The sequence below is a fragment of the Crocuta crocuta genome, unplaced genomic scaffold (assembly GCF_008692635.1).
Source record: "Crocuta crocuta isolate KB4526 unplaced genomic scaffold, BGI_CrCroc_1.0 scaffold26, whole genome shotgun sequence".
In the NCBI taxonomy this organism is placed as follows: Eukaryota; Metazoa; Chordata; class Mammalia; order Carnivora; family Hyaenidae; genus Crocuta; species Crocuta crocuta.
Genome location: NW_027532249.1, coordinates 18,515,908 through 18,536,686, shown reverse-complemented (window position 1 = coordinate 18,536,686; position 20,779 = coordinate 18,515,908). Strand labels below are relative to the sequence as shown.

Genomic DNA, 20,779 nt, shown 5'->3' with positions numbered 1-20,779 from the left:
ACTTTTTCCTTACCCTTCCCACTAACAACTAAATCAAAAGCTACAATTTGCGTCTGCTCTAGCCAAGCTCCAGAAATTCTTTAAGAATGGCCATTCATAATGTTAGCTATATTTAGAATCAGAGAAAACTGTACTTTGCAGTGACAGTTTATTTTTGTATGAAGCAGTGAGTTTTGTTGTTCAGAGTGTTTTAACATTTATGAAAACGATCTATGTTTTTTATCTGTGTTAATTTCCATGGAGATTTCAAATGACTTTAGAAAATCATTTTAGTTAGATTGTCCTAATATAAAGTATATTTGTCAGCTAGTGCTGTAGGCTTCTCAGGCAGTCTCTAGATATTCTCTTAGATACAGTGCAGCTTAACTTGGCTCCCCTTTTAAAAATTCAATTAGCAATTTGACAGCAGTGATACTTATTTGGTAATAATCATGTACATGCAGATGTATCTATATCCATCATAGGTATGTGGACACAATGAGTATTAGGTAGAAATGGCATTCTGTTGAGTATGCAACTATTAAGTACCACTGTGTTCCTTAGTTATAACGAAGGACATAAACCCTTTAATTAAGTTTTAACTTCATTTAAAAATATATCTTTTCTATACAGTTGTGAACAGTATGTACTAATGGGAAGTAGCAGAAAGTCTTTTATGAACCCTTTTAAATTTGAGAGAACATATGTGAGAATATATTCTTAAAAAGCATATATATGTGTGTGTATATATATATATATATATAACCTGTAAAATAAAATATATGAAAGCATATATGTATATGTGTATGTGTGTGGGTGTATACTCACAGCTTTCAAGATTTTTCATTATCCTAAACTGGGTAGAAAGTAACATAGGAGAAAGTAAACACAAACGAAATGACTTGAATGCTTGATCACAGTGTTGCGAAGTTCAGAAGAGAGGGAAAGGTTGAGACCAGATGGAAAGTTTCAGCTTCTCTGTGAATTCACACATCTGCAATGCGGTCTTTTATCTTTTCCACAAATAGCGGCGAATATACAGTCACATCTTTCTAGACAAGAACCAGACCTGTGCTTCTCAAGTTAAAGTCCATTTTTTGGGAAATTTCAAGTAATGCTAATCAGAATGAATGATGCTGTGCTTTCTGTGTGTAATAAAGAGTGATTTACAAAACAGTTGCTATGTCTTCTTGAGGAATTAGTTTCATGTAAGGTGTTATCTTTTTTGTCTTTTTAGAAAGTGCAACAGTATACATTAATAATTCAAGCAACAGACATGGAAGGCAATCCCACATACGGCCTTTCAAACACAGCTACGGCTGTCATCACGGTGACAGATGTCAATGACAATCCTCCAGAGTTTACTGCCATGACAGTAAGTACAGACTGCCATTCACAGAAGTTAGGGCTGTGGTCCATTACTGAAAAGTTTTGTCATGAATAATAAATGCGTTAAATAGAGGTGTGACTTGCTTAACCCAATTATAGACTGGCCACTCGCTCAGACGTTTTCTGTCACCAGGGCTTTTAAATGAGGTACCTCAGTAATCTGTTCCCTCCTAGTCTCCACATCCACTGATGAAGTGGTTGAAATATGCTACTTGGAAGAAGTGGCCTAAAAATGTGCTGTTATAACAAAATGTTTATAAGTATTTTGAGGTACATGAAATTGAATAGATGTTACATGACTGATTTATGCAACTTTGGCAGCATACAGATATTACCTCTTGAGTAAAATTATTTCCCTCAGACAAATCCTTTTCTCCAACCCTGCATGAATCACCCAGAGACTCACAAATGGACACTAATTTTAATATTAATGAAACCATAACATGATTTGGAAGAAATTTTGTCTGCTGAGAAAATTTATAGTATTTTTAAAGTCAAACATAAATGCTGTGATTACCTGCATTACTGATTTCCTCATTGAGGGTGGGTAATAAAGATTTAATGGGGCAGTAAAATCAGGGCAGTGTGGTCAAGACGCACTGTCCTTCACCGGTCCGCGTCACTCCTCTGACTGAGGTTTGTTTTTCTTGTAGTTCTATGGTGAAGTCCCTGAAAACAGGGTAGATGTCATAGTAGCTAATCTAACAGTGACCGATAAGGATCAGCCCCATACACCCGCCTGGAATGCCATGTACAGAATCAGTGGTGGGGATCCCACAGGGCGATTTGCCATTCAGACGGACCCGAACAGCAATGACGGCTTAGTCACTGTAGCCAAGGTAAGTGCCGCTTGGGTCACTGATCTCTCTGACAGGCCCATAGTTTATTATTTAGTCGTAGGGTTTTTTCTTTTTCTTTCAAACATCTTCAAATCTGGAATTAATCTATTTTGGGAAATCACATTTGTTATTTAAAAAAAATTTTTTTAATGTTTATCTCTGAGAGAGAGGGAGAGACAGAGCATGAGCAGAGGAGGGGCAGAGAGAGGGGGAAACACAGAATCCAAAGCAGGCTCCAGGCTCCGAGCTGTCAGCACAGAGCCCGATGCAGGGCCTGAACTCAGGAACCGAGCTTGAAGTCGGATGCTTAACTGACTGAGCCACCCAGGTGCCCCCATTTGCTATTTTTCAGTTTCTGTTGAGGCTAGGTTGAGGCCAACAGAACTGTTCTCACAATATCACTGGAATATGATTGTGTTTAAATCATTCGGGGTCAGTTTTAACATTCTGAAGATAGGACTGCCCTCCACAGTGTTAACTGTGAGTGCGGGTAGTGAGGTAGCACATCCTGAAGTATTAATGGATCACCAGTTGATAGCTATTAGGAAAGAGGCCCCATGCCTAATTATTCTCAAGTTGCTCTTGGAACATTGGCTCGGAGAACAAACCAAAAAATACCACAAAAGTAAAATGTGTTGCATAGGCAGGAAGAGGACCTACATCATGAAAACATTGTGAGTTTGCACTGCTGTTTTCAAATGCTATATTCAAGACTTTAAGAAATTGGTTCTTCTGATCTTTAATTGTCAAAAACGAAACACACTGAGTGCTGGAAGGAAGGGGTTATTAACTGCAAGTGTAATAAATACGTAATTGTAACATAAAATGTCTTTAAAGTGAACATCTCTTCGTTCAAGCCCCCCCAGTGAAGAGATGCGTTCCCTTGCCTCTCATCCCAACACTGTAAGTGAATCCAGATGTGGGTCTTGCGTAGAAAGGTGCACCGAGGTGTCAGTTGCCTAGAATCTTATGAGTGTGAGTAGAAGGGGAATTTGCCCCAGGAGGTGGGCGTTGAATGTTTCTCTGAACACCCCAGAGCCAGATCGGGTGTTCAAATCCCAGGTCAGCCTTTGATAGTGTTGTGAGCATGGCAAGTTGTTGAACCTCTCTAAGCCTCAGACTCCTCATACAGAAAGTAAGGAAGATAATAGTACCTAAGTCATACTATTCTGAGGCATACATACACTTTAATATGCATTTAAGGACAAAACTCTGCATAAAAATATTAGGTCGTGGACTTCTCATGCAGCAAATGAAACCACTCTAAGGAATTCTGTCTTACTTTTTGTCTTCTCCACTGTCTTGTCTAAAATAATTGACAATGGGAAGTTGAATTGGTGATTTTAGAGCCATAGAAAAAGAAACTATGTATTTGAAGGTTTGAGTGAGTGGTCTAGGTTAGGAAACTGGTGCAGTTTGTGCTAACAATGTGGCTTTCTCATTAGCTTCCTTCTTAGACCATCTATGACATCATGAGAGCTCTCTAAGCTCATTTTCAAATTAAGGCATGGTAATACTTATTTGCACCTCCACTAGAAGATGATCAGGGGAAGTCAAGAGTGAAATGAAAGTCCAGTCTGATCACTTGACTCCTGGTAACTCTTCTATTGACAGTAGGATTCAATGGAACTTTGGAACTTAATGTTTATACTATGGGTTATTTGTGCATCACCTTTATCTAGAGTGTTGTTGTTAGAGCTGAGATTTTTACAAACCAGTAGAACACCTAAAATTCTTTTGGGAGACAGCCAGAGTTTTAGTTTGCTAAGTAAGGAAAAAACAAAAGCAAGACAAAAGCCCTTCTCCCTACAAACACTGTTATTTTTTGTAAGTGTGTGTGTACATGTCTTTAAAATGTGTTTCAAATTACAAATGATAGTTTTAAGTAGAATTAAGTTTTTGCTTTATGAAAAAATCAAATTCTAATGGTTTCTGATTTTGGTTTTGGTTTTTTGCACTTCATCACAGATAATAAAAGCTTTCTTGGATGAGGTGTGGTTTTGATACCAATGTTTGAGAATATAATCTAGACCCTTGGGTTCTCAATTGACCTCAGATTATTTAGCATTTTTAGTTCACAATGCTGTTCTTAAGGATAATCAAGGTTTTAGATGTAGCTGAATAAATGTAATCAGTGCAATAGTAATATGCATTATTTTGTGAGCATAAATCTTTGAAGTACCCAAGATTAATAAATATCTTATATAAATAGGCTCAATTGTGATAAATATTTTAATCATTGACCATGCTAATGCATGTTTTCCAGAAATTTGAGAGGAACCTCTGGCGTTATGAATGAAAAATTAATGTTTTGGAAATGGAGTCTTAAAGAAGAATTAACTGCAGAATGCAACTATTCTTATTTCCTGCAAAAATATGGTTTCCTTTTTTTTTTTCCAGCCAATTGACTTTGAAACAAATAGGATGTTTGTCCTTACTGTTGCTGCTGAAAATCAAGTGCCATTAGCCAAGGGTATTCAGCACCCACCTCAGTCAACTGCAACCGTGTCCGTCACAGTTATTGATGTGAATGAAAACCCTTATTTTACCCCAAATCCCAAGGTCATTCGCCAAGAGGAAGGCCTTCATGCTGGTACTATGTTAACAACATTTACTGCTCAGGACCCAGATCGATACATGCAGCAAAATATTAGGTATCAGATGCCATTCGTAGCATTTTTAAAAATTTACTTTATGTTCTATGCTGTGCATACAGTGTACTTACATTTGAATGAAAAATTTGAACTGGAACCCAAATCACTTACGACAAAATTATTTTTAATTCCTTGATGAAGCTTCCTCTCAGTAAATAAATCAACGAGAGCATATTAGATAGGAAATAGAAGAATGGATCTACTCATGTAATTATTTGAAGAAAAAAATGTTCTCTGCCTCTTTCCTTCGTCCACCCCTTTTATCTTTTTATATTTCATATGAAGAAAAAAATGTTCTCTGCCTCTTTCCTTCGTCCACCCCTTTTATCTTTTTATATTTCATAATAATTTAGCCTGTGCTATTATACCAAATAGCACAAAAAAGTTTTCACTGTAAGTAAAGAGGGGACTCTCAGAAGCTGTAACATTTATCCCTTCTGCACATGTCAGGAAAAAAAGAAAACTCATGCCAAAAACAAGATATAAGAGCTAATTATTTTTGCCTCTTACCTGTACAGTAGTTCTAGGACTTATAAAACATATCTGTAAAGATTTCCAACCTCAGCACAATTTAATTTATCCTTCCTGATGAGGGAGTAGATTGTTGGCAGAGCACAGCCTACATGACTATTATCCATTGCTGGTGATGATAATTTTTTAAATTAGCTCATATTTTATTTAACTTCTTTAAAAACTGCTGCTAGCAGATAATTGCATATCTTTCATATTTCTCTATACATTGACATCAAGATAGAGAAATAGCTCATTAATAGGCATATTGAACCTCTACCACTTTTTACCTTTCAAAACAGGATATTTTTTCCAATCTGTATATTGGTTATCTGAGCTTGAAAAGCTTATTCTCTACCCAGAATAAAAAAGGAGTTTAAGTTGATAAACCTACAGCTACATATAAATCTACTTTATATAGACTCAGATGGTGGGACTTTCTTTGAAGAGTGTAGTTCTGAGGTTTGGCCCTGTGGGGAAAGTCATGATGGGTATAGGAATGTAGGAGTGTCCCCACTGTGACCTCATCTCCCCTATGATGCATTGGTAAATGTTTTGGGTGTGTTCCATGATAGAAAATTCAACTTCTATTTATAATGTCTCTTAAGTCCTATAGATTAGGGCTACTGTTTAATTAGGAGGTATAGTTGAACTGTTTTATTGGGATCATTGTTATCCATTAAACTAGACAAGAGACAAGAGTTTAACCACTGCAACAGAAAAACTTTTCCATGTTAACACTGTATTTTCAATCAGCACCTACAAAAATGCAAGTTAATGGACTGGTGACATAAAATATGCTTTCTTTTTTTAAGTATATTACAATATTTAAACTTACTAAAGCTTTCCTTTTGTAGATACACAAAATTATCTGATCCTGCCAATTGGCTAAAAATAGATCCTGTGAATGGGCAAATAACAACAATTGCTGTTTTGGACAGAGAATCACCAAATGTGAAAAACAATATATATAATGCCACTTTCCTGGCTTCTGACAATGGTACGTAATTAAATATGGTCATCGTATTACCCAATATGTTGTTAAAGAGAGTAGAGCCTCATCATGAATGCATCGTTAAGAAAAAAGCTTTCCTATGAAACCCAAGTGACTAGAAAACTGACCTTTACCAAGCCAAGGCCCCTACTTCTAGTTTCCATTTCTGCTAGGTTTTCTCACATAGTCCCTGTCTTCTGTAATGAATGTTCCCGACGTCCATACGCCCTTCATGGTGCCTAGTACTATGATGACAAACCTTTGTAGTTCTTCTGCCCTACTACACATTGATGCCTCATTGCTATAAGTTGAGGATAGCCTCAATGCCTCCATGGCCCAGACACTGTTTTTTTGAGGTGATCCTTTTACAGCTCTTATGGTCAGCCTATTTGCTGACATCAGTTGGCCTGTCTCCAGCGTTTTTTTCTCTTTGTAATTCTCTGCCTCTCATCTGCCATGGCCTAGGTAACCCTTAATTTCATGCACAAATTGAAGTAAGTGAGTACAACATGTTTTTGTGTGTTCTTTGTACCATATAGTCTAGCACCTATTTTTTCCTTTCTNATCTTCATCGTCTTTGTCTTCATCTTCATCATCTTCTCCTTTTCCTTCTTCTTTTGGTTATATAAGACAAAAATGACCTACATAAACCTGGTGGTGGATTTGTTTTGCTTTGTTAGCTCTCAATATGACGTGTGTTTAAGAGTGTAAGCTTTGAAAGTCTGCCTGACTGCTTGGATCCAGACTCCAGTTCTACCAGTTTCTAACTGTGGATTAGCAATAAAATTTTCAGTATGTTCAGTTTCCTTTTCTATTTTATTTTTTAAGTTTGTTTATTTATTGAGAGAGAGAGAAAAAGCACGTGTACTTTAATGCAAGGGTGAGGCATCAAGAGAAAGAGAGAGGATCCCAGCTGTCAGTGCAGAGCCCAACACAGGACTTGATCCCACAAACTGTGAGATCATGACATGAGCTGAAATCAAGAGTCAGATCCTTAACTGATTGCACCCAGCTATCCCTCCTTTTTCTCTTAAACAGGGATGGTAGCAACACCTAAGTCATGGTGTATGGAAGAAGATAAAGTGGCTTGTACACATAAAGTTTTTTAAACGGTGCCTGACATAAACACTCCAATAAATATTTCCGTTATATGTTAATAGTTTTAAAACTGGATCATAACCATATTTTAGAGTCATTTAGTGCTACACTGTGAATGCTAGCATCTCATAAAACTAGCAGGCTTCAGTTTGGTGGTCAAGAAATGCGTTTGAAAAATGTTACCCATCAACACTTTTGATAAGAACAATTTCTGATGGACCTTTCTGAATCTTATATAATAAGATTCAATGAGAATATGATTTATTCTAAATCTACATGGTGTGACAAGCTAAAAGCAATAGTTCTTATCCTTTCTAATATCAGACCTACTGTTCAAATATTTAGACTTGAAATGTAGTAGGGACAGCTTCTGCCACTGAACATCAGAGCACGGCATCAGTGTCTATTTTATGCTCTCACTGAATGTAAGGCATAGCTTTCCTCCATGAAGGAACTTAAAGCGATATATCTTGCGCTATTATGTTGAGATGTAAAGGGCTATAAAATTATATGTATGAGTGTTGGTTGTGAGTTACAACCAGATTTGTCATTCACCAAGGTGTATTTTTTTCTAATTGAAAGGGTGTTTAGTATGCGAAAGAAGTAGATGGTTGCATCTGTGTAGCTATGATGCTTTGCAAATGTACTTGACTCTAAACCAAGGCTGGATATGGAGCCCCTTAATGACTGGGCAAGCTCTTATTCTTCCTGTGCCTTCATTTCATCACTGAGAATTTGTTTTTGCAGTTGCCTCTTCTATAAAGTTGTTATGAGAGTCAAATAATATTATATGTGATAAAGAGTGTTGGGGCGCCTGGGTGGCTTAGTCGGTTAAGTGTCCGACTTTAGCTTAGGTCATGATCTCGCGGTTCATGGGTTCGAGCCCCGCATCGGGCTCTGTGGTGACTGCCAGCTCAGAGCCTGGAGCCTATATCGGAGTCTGTATCTCCCTCTCTCTCTGACCCTCCCCTGCTCATGCTGTCTCTCTCTCTCTCTCTCCTAGAAATAAATAAAAATATTTTTTAAAAAAAGTGTGAAAGATCTTCAAACCATGGAGTATCACAGAGCTCCTGGTGCTATGGTCATCATTAGAATATTCTTCACAGCCACCTTGTCCCTACTTCCCCCACCCCCATTCTCCCTGCTCTCAGCACCATCTGTAGCCTCAGACAGGTCCATAGAGATTTCTCCTTGCCTCTTCCTTAGCATATATGTGTGCCCCTTTCTAGTTGCATGTTCTTGGACAGGTCACTTTAACCTCTGGGTCTCAGAATTGTTATTTTAACATATTTTATATTTCTATTCTACTATATTTAATGCCTACTATATAATTAAATTAAATTAAATAATTTTGTCACTATAAATAATAATATTATAAATACGTTTAATCTCACAGAGGCTAAATTATCACAAAAAGTAGTAGAGAAATCTTTAGGGTGGGTTTGGGTCAGGCAGATCTATCTTTAGTAGCAACTGCAGCACTTACAAGAGCGTGTGACCATGAGCAATTTACACAGACTTCGGTTCCCAATCCGTTCAAAGGCACTTCATAGGATTACAATGAAATAATGTATGTAGAGCAGCCTAACACTTGGTCAGGCAGGTAGTTGGTTGATCAATAAGTGCCATTTCCCTTCTCCATGGCATGTCTTCCCGAGATGAGGTATATGGGTCTGTGTGACCTGTAGATTGAATATTTCATAGCTGTGTTGAAGCTTTACCATTTCTCTTCTCCATGGCATTTCTTCCCAAGGTGAGGTCTATGGGCCTCTGTTACCCTTAGATTGAATATTTCATGGCTGTGTTGAAGCCTTAGAGGCATTCTCATGCTCTTTCATGCATATGTCTTGGTCCTCCATCAAAAGAGTAAGGTCCACAAGATCATGAGCCCTGCGTTCTGCTTCTCTTGTATTCCCCACAGTGCCTAGCAGAGCGTGGTGTGCACAAGGCCCAGAGTAAGGGACAGGAAGGGCAGGGAAGGTGCAGAAGTACACTCTGCAGGGGTAGCACGTATTGTCACAGAGCTCAGTTCTCCACCCCAACAGCGACAGTCGTCCTAGGAAGCAAGAAGTGGCCTTGTTGGAAAAACAGTGTGCCAGATGCTGTGACAACTAGATTTTTTCCAGGGTTATACAACAGTAAGGGCAAGCAGGCTAGAAGTTTGGAGAATTCCACCGTAATGGAGACTCATGGGAAAGAATTGTTCAGCGTTGGTTTGTGATTTTTCTCCTTTTAAGGAATCCCTCCCATGAGCGGAACGGGAACTCTGCAGATCTATTTACTTGATATTAATGACAATGCCCCTCAAGTGTTACCTCAAGAGGCAGAGACTTGTGAAACTCCAGACCCCAATTCAATTAACATCACAGCACTTGATTATGACATCGATCCAAATGCTGGACCATTTGCTTTTGATCTTCCTTTGTCTCCAGTGACTATTAAGAGAAATTGGACTATCACTCGGCTTAATGGTAAGAACAGGTTAATTATTTGACTGTATGTGCAGTTGAGAGGTGTTGAAGCTTGATATGAAAAGTTAATTTTAGGTGCTTTATAATCTTATCATTAAATATATTTTTAAAGCTACTTAAAGTTAAATAAGATACTAAAAGCTTCTACAGCTTTAAAAAAAAAAAACCTTTACAAGGCAGCATAGTTGTATTGCTCACTATATGCTGTTAGTAGTAAATGCAGTTCTCGAAAATTTTGTGTATTTTTACCATATTATGTATTAACTGTCAACTGGTGGGGTTTTTTTCCCCTCTTTTATATAGGTGATTTTGCTCAGCTTAATTTGAAGATCAAATTTCTTGAAGCTGGAATATATGAAGTCCCAATCATAATCACAGATTCGGGCAATCCTCCCAAATCAAATATTTCCATCCTTCGCGTGAAGGTCTGCCAGTGTGACTCCAATGGAGACTGCACCGATGTGGACAGGATTGTGGGTGCAGGCCTTGGTACAGGGGCCATAATCGCCATCCTCCTTTGCATCATCATCCTGCTCAGTGAGTATTTGTATTGTCTCTCGGACTTTATTTGTAATGTTTTCTATTTATTTTGAGAGAGAGAAAAAGGGAGAGCACAAGAGAGGGGTAGAGAAAGACGGAGAGGGACAATCCCAAGCTGACAGTGTAGATCCCGATGCAGAGCTCAAATCCACGAACTGTGAGATCATGAGCTGAGTGGGAATCGAGAGTCCACTGCTAACCAATTGAGCCACTCAGGCGTCCATGTCTCTTGGATTTTAAATTCTTTTCCCACCTAAAATGTTTTGCAAAGTAACTTTTTGCTGTTGCCTTTCGAAACAATCTAATCTCTCTCTTCACCTCTGAGCCCATTCTTGCCAAATTGTATGTGGGGAGGCAGGTCCACTTCCGAGTGAGAAAAACCCTGAGCACTATTTGAAGCACTTACATATTTGCAGCAAACCCAGCCGGCGCACCCTGTTTCTGGCTGTTTTCTGGCACCGTGGCTTGGTGAGCTGTAGCAAACTCTTTTCATGGGAAAATGTTAGATGGTCTTACCAAGTTTGAGCACTTACGATTTGAATATGAATTTATGGCACTGAGTTGATGATTTAGGAAAATAAGTATATTGCTTTCCTTAGTTTTCCTTTGTATAAAGCACAGTCAGCAGCTAACTCCAGTCATGCAGGGATCAAGGTATTTGTTTCTGAAGGGCTACATAAAATAGTGAGATATTGTACTTCATACAGCACATTTGATAATAGAAATGATTACACAGCTCAATAAATTATCTGTCTTCAGAGCAAATCTAGATTAAGGAATTGCTCCTTCTTCAGACACTTTGCAATCTTTGGTTCAATGGAATGCAAGAAATTAACCACTGGAAAGTACTTTAGGAGCCCCTTCTAAGCATGCAGGTTAAAAGGATAAATTGCCTGGCCCTGTGTTTTATTGTTAAATAGCAGCAGAACTTAGTTTATTGTGTGATCACGCTACGCACCAATCACTTTCTTGAAAATGTTGGCCATTTCTTTTATGTTTTCTCCATTTACAAGTGTTCTGGTAATTTAGAATTCTGTCCCTTTATTCTAAGCAATTACGGTAGAAGCCTGAGCATTTTTTACTTCCTGTGTGGAGACTACTTTAACTATAATTTGAAACCTGCATGCTGTACTAATAATCCACTTGCTAGATTTAGCCCTGGAACAATGGCAAATGAGATCATGTATCTGGCTTTAAAAGGAGGATATTTACTTTTATGGCCAATAATAAAATGTGCTCAAATAGGAGTCATTAAATCTCTTGCTTCAGGATGTAAACTGATATCCTCAGATTTTAGAGAGAATGCACTCCTCAATGTGCACTTAGGGATATGTTTCAATTTGAACCAAAATGTGGCATATATGCTAACCTTATGAGGAAAGACTTCGACATGATGGACTTTGGCATGAAGAAGTGATTATGGCATTTTGAAGGAAAATGAATTGGTGCTGATTTGAACATCAACCCTCTGAAAGATTCATGGTGCCAGACCTGGCACAGAAATGTAAAGCCTGAAAGCCTAATGTTATTTCAGTGCTCCAACATATCTTCCCGTCCACTTCTTACTTGAAACATGCAGTTTAAGAGGAGCGGGAATGCAGAGTGGTGCGGTAGAAAAGTACAGCCTTTGGGAGCCCGAAGTCCTTGAGATCCAGTTGCTGATCCAGTGTCAATTTACTCCCCAAGTCGTCCTGGCAAGCACTTACCTTCTCTGGGGAGTGCTGTTCCCTCTTGATTTCCGAGGGTATAGTGATGGCCCACCAGCCTCAGTGAAATAACAGTTACATAACAAGTAGCAATTTAACTTACCATTGTTTGTTGGTTTAGAATTTACAAACCGTTATATTAGGAGTATCCTATCCTCCAGCAAGCAGAAGGGAGAGAAGGAAGTGATTCTCATCCCCATCTGTAAATGATACTGTTGAGGATGGACACTTAGCCAGTGAGTTCACAGGGCACCAGGTTCTGGAACCCAGGATTTCACTCTCAGTACCCAGTGCTTGGGTCCTGCTTTGTCTTCTCTCTGTTCATGGGAGGCCAGAAAGAAAGAACACAGAAGAAGCTGCATGACAAGCTTTTGACCCATATAAGTATGTTAGTAGTATTAAAGTCTATTATTAGAAAGGTCATGTTTTAAAAGTTATGCCATTATGCTTTTCTTTACTCGTTTTCTCTCTAGTCCTCGTTCTGATGTTTGTGGTATGGATGAAACGTCGGGATAAAGAACGCCAGGCCAAGCAACTTCTAATTGATCCAGAAGATGATGTAAGAGATAATATTTTAAAATATGATGAAGAAGGTGGAGGAGAAGAAGACCAGGTGAGCTATATTTAAACCTTTAAAGTGGAATTTTGTCATCAGTTAGTTTCAGTGGTAGGACAGATGTTAATACGTGCAGTAAGAACATGGTATCAAGGTTCCTTTGCTTATCACATTATCAAATACTTGGTGGGAATTCTTCCCTAGGTGTGCTGCACATTTCTTGAATTTTTTTTTTCAAAGTGCCAGATGTCATTATATTTATTTTGTAAGAAAATCACTAACATTATTTCAAGGAGCTAGGATTTAAACCCAGTTTCAATTATACTACTACTAAAAATGTTTCCCTTTAATAGAAGTAAAATTAATTTCTACAATGGGATTTATACAGTAAGAGCACAGAAAATCCATTTTACAAATGGTTACCAAGTAAGTTCCATATTCCAGATACTATGGTCCCTGGGGATAGAGAAGTGGGCAGACCCAGCAAGTACTTGCCCTCAGGAGTCTTATATTCTTGAGAAGTATTTGAAATTAAAGACTATAATTTCTAGTTCATTTTTGTATCCATAGTGTCTTTCATGCTGCCTGACTCATAGTAGCCATTCAACAAATGGTGAAGTTCCCATCTGGCTGTAAAATAATGTGAACTTCCGTATCACTGTGTACCTGAGGCACTGCATACAAGTTCACAGAGATGAGAGTGATCAGTAGGTGAAACACAAAGCTCTTTATGTGTAAATTTTAGGTATTATCCTCGCTAACATTTATAATGTCTGTATCACATGCCAGGCATTCTACTAAGTACATTATATGCTATCATCTCTTAAATCTTTGAAACCTGTGATATTATTCTATGAATATCTCTCTACTTTTGTGACAGAAAACAGAGCTAAAGATGATTGGGCTCTCATAAACAAGTAGGAGGTGATAGACGCAGGATTTGAATCCAGGTTCGTCTGGACTAAACTAACTCCCCTGATATAGTTCCTCTTGCAATTACCTCGAAGATACTAATGTAATCCATAAGAAATCACCATGACAGGCATTTTTTTAGGTTATTATCAAATAACCTTTGATAATTAGGTTATTTCCATGTACAAATGTAACCTTTAGGGCAGTGGTCAAAAAAGGAACCCAGAGGAGCACCTGGGTGGCTCAGTTGGTTGTGCATCTGACTTCAGCTCAGGTCATGATCTCTCAGTCCATGAGTTTGAGCCCCGCGTCAGGCTCTGTGCTGACAGCTCAGAGCCTGAAGCCTGCTTCGGAATCTGTGTCTCCCTCTCTCTCTGCCCTTCCCCTGCTCACAGTCTATTCTCTCTGTCTCAAAAATGAATAAACGTTTTAAAACGTATTAATAAGTAGATAAGTAAATAAGAACCCAGAATTCTTGGGTCTTGGATCATTATCAGTAAACTCAAATGTACTTTCTTAAATATATATGTGGACATTTGTGATAAGACTGTTAACTTGAATACTGTGTGGACATTTGTGATAAGACTGTTAACTTGAATACAAGCAAATTTCGTGAACATATTTTCTCTTTGCTTCCCTACTCATTTGAGGAAATAATGTATCACTTTTTGTTTTACAAAGCAGTTCACATCCTTGGTGTGTTTAATTTCTATGGCCACCCGTTAAGAGTTTTCCATTTTACATTTGTAGCAAGTTGTGTGATTTGCTCTCAGAGTTTGTAACTGGCAGAGCCAGAACTGAAACCCATGTTTTCTGATTCCAGATTCCATGCTTGGTTTACGGAACCTCAACTCTTGCATTTAGAAGAGATGCTTATTAAAATACGTTGAAAACTTGACTCATGTGTAAAGCTGCTTTGAATACTGACTAATTAAAGTGGCCCTATAAATATGCCTCAGGGTTTCTTGCTTATAAATGTCTTCAGATATTAAAATTCATGTTTGGCTTAATACTTAATTAATCTATCCTTTCACTTTCCTGAGCTATATTCTAGATCAGCAAACGTGTATTGATCACGTTATCTCCTAAATCTTCCATTTTTGGTATTTTATTTTTCATGTCATTGTGCATAATTTTCTAGGCATAAATCTAAACCCAACTCCATGAAGCTTTGGTAAAAATAGTACTAACTGGAAGGCCACCAGTCATAATGGGATGGTGTGTATAATTGGAGGCCCAGAGGCAAGAGTCATGATCATTCTCAACATCTGAGTTTGGACCAAGGCCTCCTGAGCAGCCTCTCTTTCTCCCTCCTCCCTTCTAGTTCTTTTGAGAAATTGTTTCATGAGGTTTTATTGTTGTAGCTATTTTACGAAAGACTGACTTCCTTTTTGACTTTATCCAGATAGACTGAGTCTTGAGATCAAATAGTCAAAGTTACCTATTGCAAGATTTATTAAAACCATCACCATAAATCTTCAGCTTCTTCTTTTACTGACCTCTGAAGTTTCCTTTGCCCCCAGCCAAGCTCTTAGGCATGAATGTTTTGTTTCCTACTCACTGACCCAGTAATCCAAAGATTTTTCCGGAACTTTCTCTATATTGTCTTCTGTGTCTAATATATTTAGTACTGGTCTTCCAATGGTATCTTTTGGTAGCCACTTGGTTCTTTGGTGCCTCACTCATCTAGATCAAAAGCTTCTGTCCATTTGGGATTCTGTCTTATGATTTCCATTTGCAGTCCTCATTATAGGAAGCTGTGAGAAAATTACATAGCAGGCTTTTTTTTTAAATTTATTTATTCATGCTGTGATTTACCTCATAAGAGCAGAATGAAATATGCCTTGTAAGAATGCTACACCAAGGGTACTGTCTCCTCTACCTCTGAAGTAGTTCATGAAGTCCATTTGCCTATCTCCACCACCCAGGCTACTGCCTTGACTTAGATCAGAATCANGTGTGTGTGTGTGTGTGTGTGTGTGTGTGTGTGTGTGTTGGTGCATTTCTGTTGGTATGTCCTCGGGGACTGGAATTTGTGTATCCTAGAATGTGTCTATGTGCAGCTTTAGCACAAACCCGCCAGTTTTCCGAAGAGACAGTGCCGGTTGACCCCTCCCCTCTCCATGGTGGTGCATGAGCGTCCTGTTGCCCTACATCCTCACTAGCACTCGGCTTTTTTCAGTCTAAATTTCAGCCGCTCAAATAGTATGTGTCTCTCTATGATCTAATCAGAGTGTTCTTACTGACTGATTTACCATTTTGATCTCCTTGTGAGGTTTCTGCTTGGCTTTTTTGTCCCTTTTTGTATTAAGTTGTCTGCCCCTGTCTTATTGATCTGTTGGCGGTCCTTATATATTATGGATGTCATTTCTTCATCAGATAGATGTATTGTCAATATCTTCTCCCATTCTGTAGCTTGCTTTTTTATTCTCTTAATGGCGCCTTATGATGAATAAAAGTTTTTAATTTTAATGAAGTCCAATCTATCAATTTTATTCCATTATGGTTAGTCCATTTATGTCCTGTTTAAGAAAACTTTTTCTACAGAGGTAATGCGCTCTCCTTCCCAAGCAAAAATAAATAAATAAATAAATAAAACAAAACAAAGCACAACAACTTTATGTTGTCCTCTTGAAGCCTTATTGTTTTACCCATCACATTAAGTCTATGATCTGTCCCTTATGGATTATTCATTTGGTATAAGATATTTATCAGAATTCTTTTTTGTTTTTGTTCTTGCTATGCAGCACTGTTTACTACAAAGGTGCCCTCTCCGCTGGTCTGCAGGGCGCCCATCAGAAAGCAGGTTGTTCTATACGTGTGGGTCTGTGTGTTGGCTGCCTGACCCCGCGCTGTTCTACTTGCTCTCTGCCTGTTCTTGGGCCACTACCACCTGTTTTCATTGTGTCACTTCACAGTGTCTTCATATCTTCTTGTATAAATTCTCTAACTGGATTTAACAAGATTTGCCTCAACGTTTTTGGTGGACTTTATCAATTACTTTTCTTTTTTTCCCTAAAGGAAAAGAAACCCTTTGTTTAATACTCTTCTTTATGGGGTGCTTGGGTGGCTCAGTTGGTTAAGCATCTGACTTCAGCTCAGGTCATGATCTCATGGTTCTTGGTTTCGATCCCCGCGTCGGGCTCTGAACTGACAGCCTGGAACCTGGAGCCTGGAACCTGCTTCGGATTCTGTGTCTCTCTCTCTCTCTGCCCCTCCCCCACTCATGCTCTGTTTCTCTCCGTCTCAAAAATAAATAAACATAAAAAATTTTAATACTCTTTATTATTTTTAGGTTTTTTTAAGTTTATTTATTTATCTTGAGAGAGAGCGTGTGTGAGCAGGGAAAGGGCAGAGGGAGAGAGAGACAGAGAAAGACAGAGAGAGAGAGAGGAAATCCCAGGCAGGTTCCACACTGTCTGCACAAAGCCCAAGGCGGGGCTCGAAGTCAAACAATGAGATCACGACCTGAGCCAAAATCAGTGGTAAGGCACTAGCCACCCAGGTGCCCCAATACTCTCTCTTTCTTTTTCCTTCCTTTTTTAATTTTTTGAATGTTAATTTATTTTTGAGAGAGAGGGAGGGGGCGAGACAGAGGATCTGAGGCAGATGTGGGGCTTGAACGCACAAACTTGTGAGATCATGACCTGAGACAAGGTCAGAGGCTCAACCAGCTGAGCCACCAGGTGCCCCTCCCCAGTACTCTTACTTTCTAAGTAAATTTAATCCAAAGACTTCTCCGTTTTCCAACTAAGATATTATTGATTTAATGTTTTTCTTTATTTGAGAGAGAGAGCATGAGCAGGCAAGCGGCAGAGGAGAGGGAGACAGAGGATCTGAAGCAAGCTATGTGCTAAGAGCAGAGACACCCATGCAGGGTCATGACCACAAGATCATGACGAAGTCAGACACTTAACTTGAGCCACCCAGGCACCCTGTTATTGCTTTAAATCTTATGCTCAGTTCCTGAGAAGTTCAGTTTTGTGAAATACATTCTATTTCTATTTTTCATAATTCACATGTGACTCCCTGTTACAAAGTGTATTTATTTTTTCTGAGTCTAGTTGATACACAATGTTACACTAGTTTCAGGTGTACAACCTAATGATTCAACGAGTCTGTACGTTATCACGTCCAGTGTATCTACCACCTGTCACCATTGGTCACTGTTACCTCATTGATTGTATTCCACATGCTGTGCCTTTTATTCCCATGACTTACTTCTTTGTAGTGTGCATTCAGCCTTTTTAGCAACTGAATATGATTCATACATTTTTATTAGTTTTGGGGGGCACATATTATCTCTTTACAGGAGTAGGTCTCAGAAATGGGATTACTGCCATGTTACACTCTCAACAAGTTTTAATCGATTTTTATTACACATAGGTAGTATTTTACAGACAATGTGTGCTGCCTCAAGATGTGCATGGAGACTATGCCATACCAGGCAGACGTGGCTCGTCGTAATCAGGCACTGGCCTGCCCGATGTCTCAGCTGGACAATCCCAAAGAATTACCAGCTTGTTGAAAGGATGGGCAGGTCTCAGAAGTTAGTTGAGGTAGCTGGTGAATGCCAGGTAGCGACTGCGGTCACAGGTGCTGGGGAGCCTGAAGACCTAGCCTCAGGCTGGCTTAGCCAAGATTCCTGTTTTTTCTGCCAAGAGAAAATATCCTTCTTAAAGAGCTAACTGATTAGAAAGAAAACAACATAAAGTAATCCCTTACCAGGGTAGTCCTGACCTTCCCAGCCATTGATTAGCATCTCTAGCTGTCTAAGCTCTGTGCCAGGACACAGGTTGTTAATTTCTTTAACAAAATAGCTAAGAAGCCTAAGAAAAACAACAACACACCTGTGCCTTTTGTCTTCTGTATAGTAGACTTTGGCCAGTGCTTGCAGATCCGCTGCTCTGGTTTAGGTTATCAGCACCCCAGGTTGGTCACATATTGGAACCTAGCACTAGATGCAGAGCAGCTGTTGGCTGCTGGACAGACAGACACTTTTAGTATAATGTCTGCTCTCTTTTTAGAGGATCAGGTTCCTTCTTTATCTGCTTCACCGCTATAATCAGCAGGGCTTTTGGTGGTTATCAAGCCATGTTTAATTACCCTCATTAGTAAATGTTCATCAGTGCACTTTTTGGCCAATGGGACTGGTTGCAGACACTCTGTAGCTTTTGATGTTCTTTTCAATGAGTTCCCTCCACATTAGCATCACTAATAAAATCAGGGTGAATGTACATTACAGCCAGTGGTTCACTTTTCAGGGAGCCATCCCTTTCGCCCCAGGATAGGAAACAGAAACCGTTAGCGTTCTGCTCTTTAACCCTTAGACTTAATTACGATTGCTTTTATATTAAACAAACATTGGTGGAGTGCATGTTACGTTTACAATACTCACTGGTGCTCACTTTACACAACTTAACATTATGCAGTTTCATTCTCCAGAATAATAGCAAAAGCTATTGTTTGGGGTACCCTATGAGTTAGGCGCTGTACTTACTAAGTTTTATATATATTTGTTTGACACTCTCCCTCCCCTCGCCACAGCACAGCAGAGTAGGCACACACTGTTAGGAAGTGAAGGGGGATTAAGTCCTGTCCATCTGAGTCCCAAGAAAGTGGTATGTTTATCGGATCCTGTACCATCCTTGGCAAAGGTCAGGATCAGCCAGGCAATTAAAACAGTGCCTTTCTGAAAGTCATTTGAATTTATCAGAAGTGCACACTGGGACATCCAGAAGCTTCCTCTGCCCTTAAAATTTGACTTGAAAATTTTTCCATTCTGAGTTTGGGGCCGAGGGACTCTTATGGGGACTCTCGATCTATGAGAAAGGATGCCGCTGTCCATGTTGGGAGGCTTCACAGATGACAGTGAGTGGTCACTGGGATCATTTGAACCACGGCTCCTGGCTTGGGGGCAGCATTAGGAGAGCAGGGCTTGCCCTATCCACAAACAAACTCAGCTGAGATGAAAGCTGGCACTGGTCAGAGATGGTCATCACAGCAAGTGATGTGGCTGCTTAAATGTTCCACATCGGATTTCTCATGGTCACACTTGGCCTCTTGGCCCCGACTCTCCCCTGCATACCAGGCCTGTCTGCGCACACAGCTGCTGCTGAGTGTAACACTCCAACCAGTTAGAATCTTGCCTCTCACTTTCTTTAGGCAAGGCCCAGCACCTCGAGCTCAGGAGCTTTATCACATCCCAGGACACTGAGGACTTCATCTAAATTCCCAAATTTGGTTTCTTAAGTTTTAGAGCTTTCCTATAGAGCTAGTTTTTCTTTTGCATCAGAGATGGTTCTGAGCTCTCAGAGAAAGTACCTGACATCAGCCCTGATGATTTGAAGACCATGTCTGAAAGCTGGATTCTGTGTCACTGTAAGAGTCGTGCTTCAGGGGTGCCTGGGTGGCTCAGTCAGTTAAGTGTCCAGCTTTTGATTTCAGCTCAGGTCATGATCTCATGGTTTATGAGTTCGAGCCCTACATCAAGCTCTGCACTGACCGTGCTGAACCTGCTTGGGATTCTCTCTCCCTCTCTCTTCCCCTCTCTCTCTGCCCCTCTCCCACTCTCATGCATGTGCTCTCTCTCATTCTCTCAAAATAAATAAGTAAACTTTTAAAAAACTCATACTTCAGGGGTGCCTGGGTGGCTCAGTCAGTTAAGCATCCAACTCCGGCTCAGGCCATGATCTCACAGTTCGTGGGTTCGAGCCCCACGTCTGGCTCTGTGCAGACAGCTCAGAGCCTGGAACCTGCTTCCAATTCTGTATCTCCCTCTCTCTCTCACCCTCCCTTGCTCATGCTCGCTCGCTCACTCTCTGTCTCTCTCTCTCTCTCTCAGAAATAAATAAAACATTTAAAAAAAAGTCATACTTCATAAACTAGGGGTGGGGAGAGAATGGTATGTGTTCATAAAAAGTCCATAGCTATGTTTTATTTAGCTTGCAGGGTATAAAAATAATTTTAAAAGTCACATAAATTTTCAATCTCCCAGTCCTCTCCAAAAAATTGAAAGATCTAGAAACATGGTCTGCATTCTGCCTTGACAACAGTTACTGGATACTAAGTACTAAGTAGAAGGCTCTCTCTTTAGGCAGAGCAAACATGTTCTGATCATTGTTTTTGTTT

At 39.4% G+C, this 20,779-nt stretch overlaps 1 protein-coding gene across 1 annotated transcript in view; it reads left to right on the top strand.

Moving 5' to 3' along the window:
• Positions 1 to 20,779, top strand: part of CDH2 (cadherin 2) — a 190,287-nt gene that overhangs the window by 145,847 nt on the left and 23,661 nt on the right. The window contains exons 12-18 of the mRNA XM_077778166.1: positions 1,217 to 1,354; positions 2,022 to 2,207; positions 4,608 to 4,861; positions 6,229 to 6,371; positions 9,701 to 9,934; positions 10,238 to 10,471; positions 12,654 to 12,793. Of these exons, the coding sequence (XP_077634292.1) occupies positions 1,217 to 1,354; positions 2,022 to 2,207; positions 4,608 to 4,861; positions 6,229 to 6,371; positions 9,701 to 9,934; positions 10,238 to 10,471; positions 12,654 to 12,793 (1,329 nt within the window). The remainder of the gene's footprint in view (positions 1 to 1,216; positions 1,355 to 2,021; positions 2,208 to 4,607; positions 4,862 to 6,228; positions 6,372 to 9,700; positions 9,935 to 10,237; positions 10,472 to 12,653; positions 12,794 to 20,779) is intronic.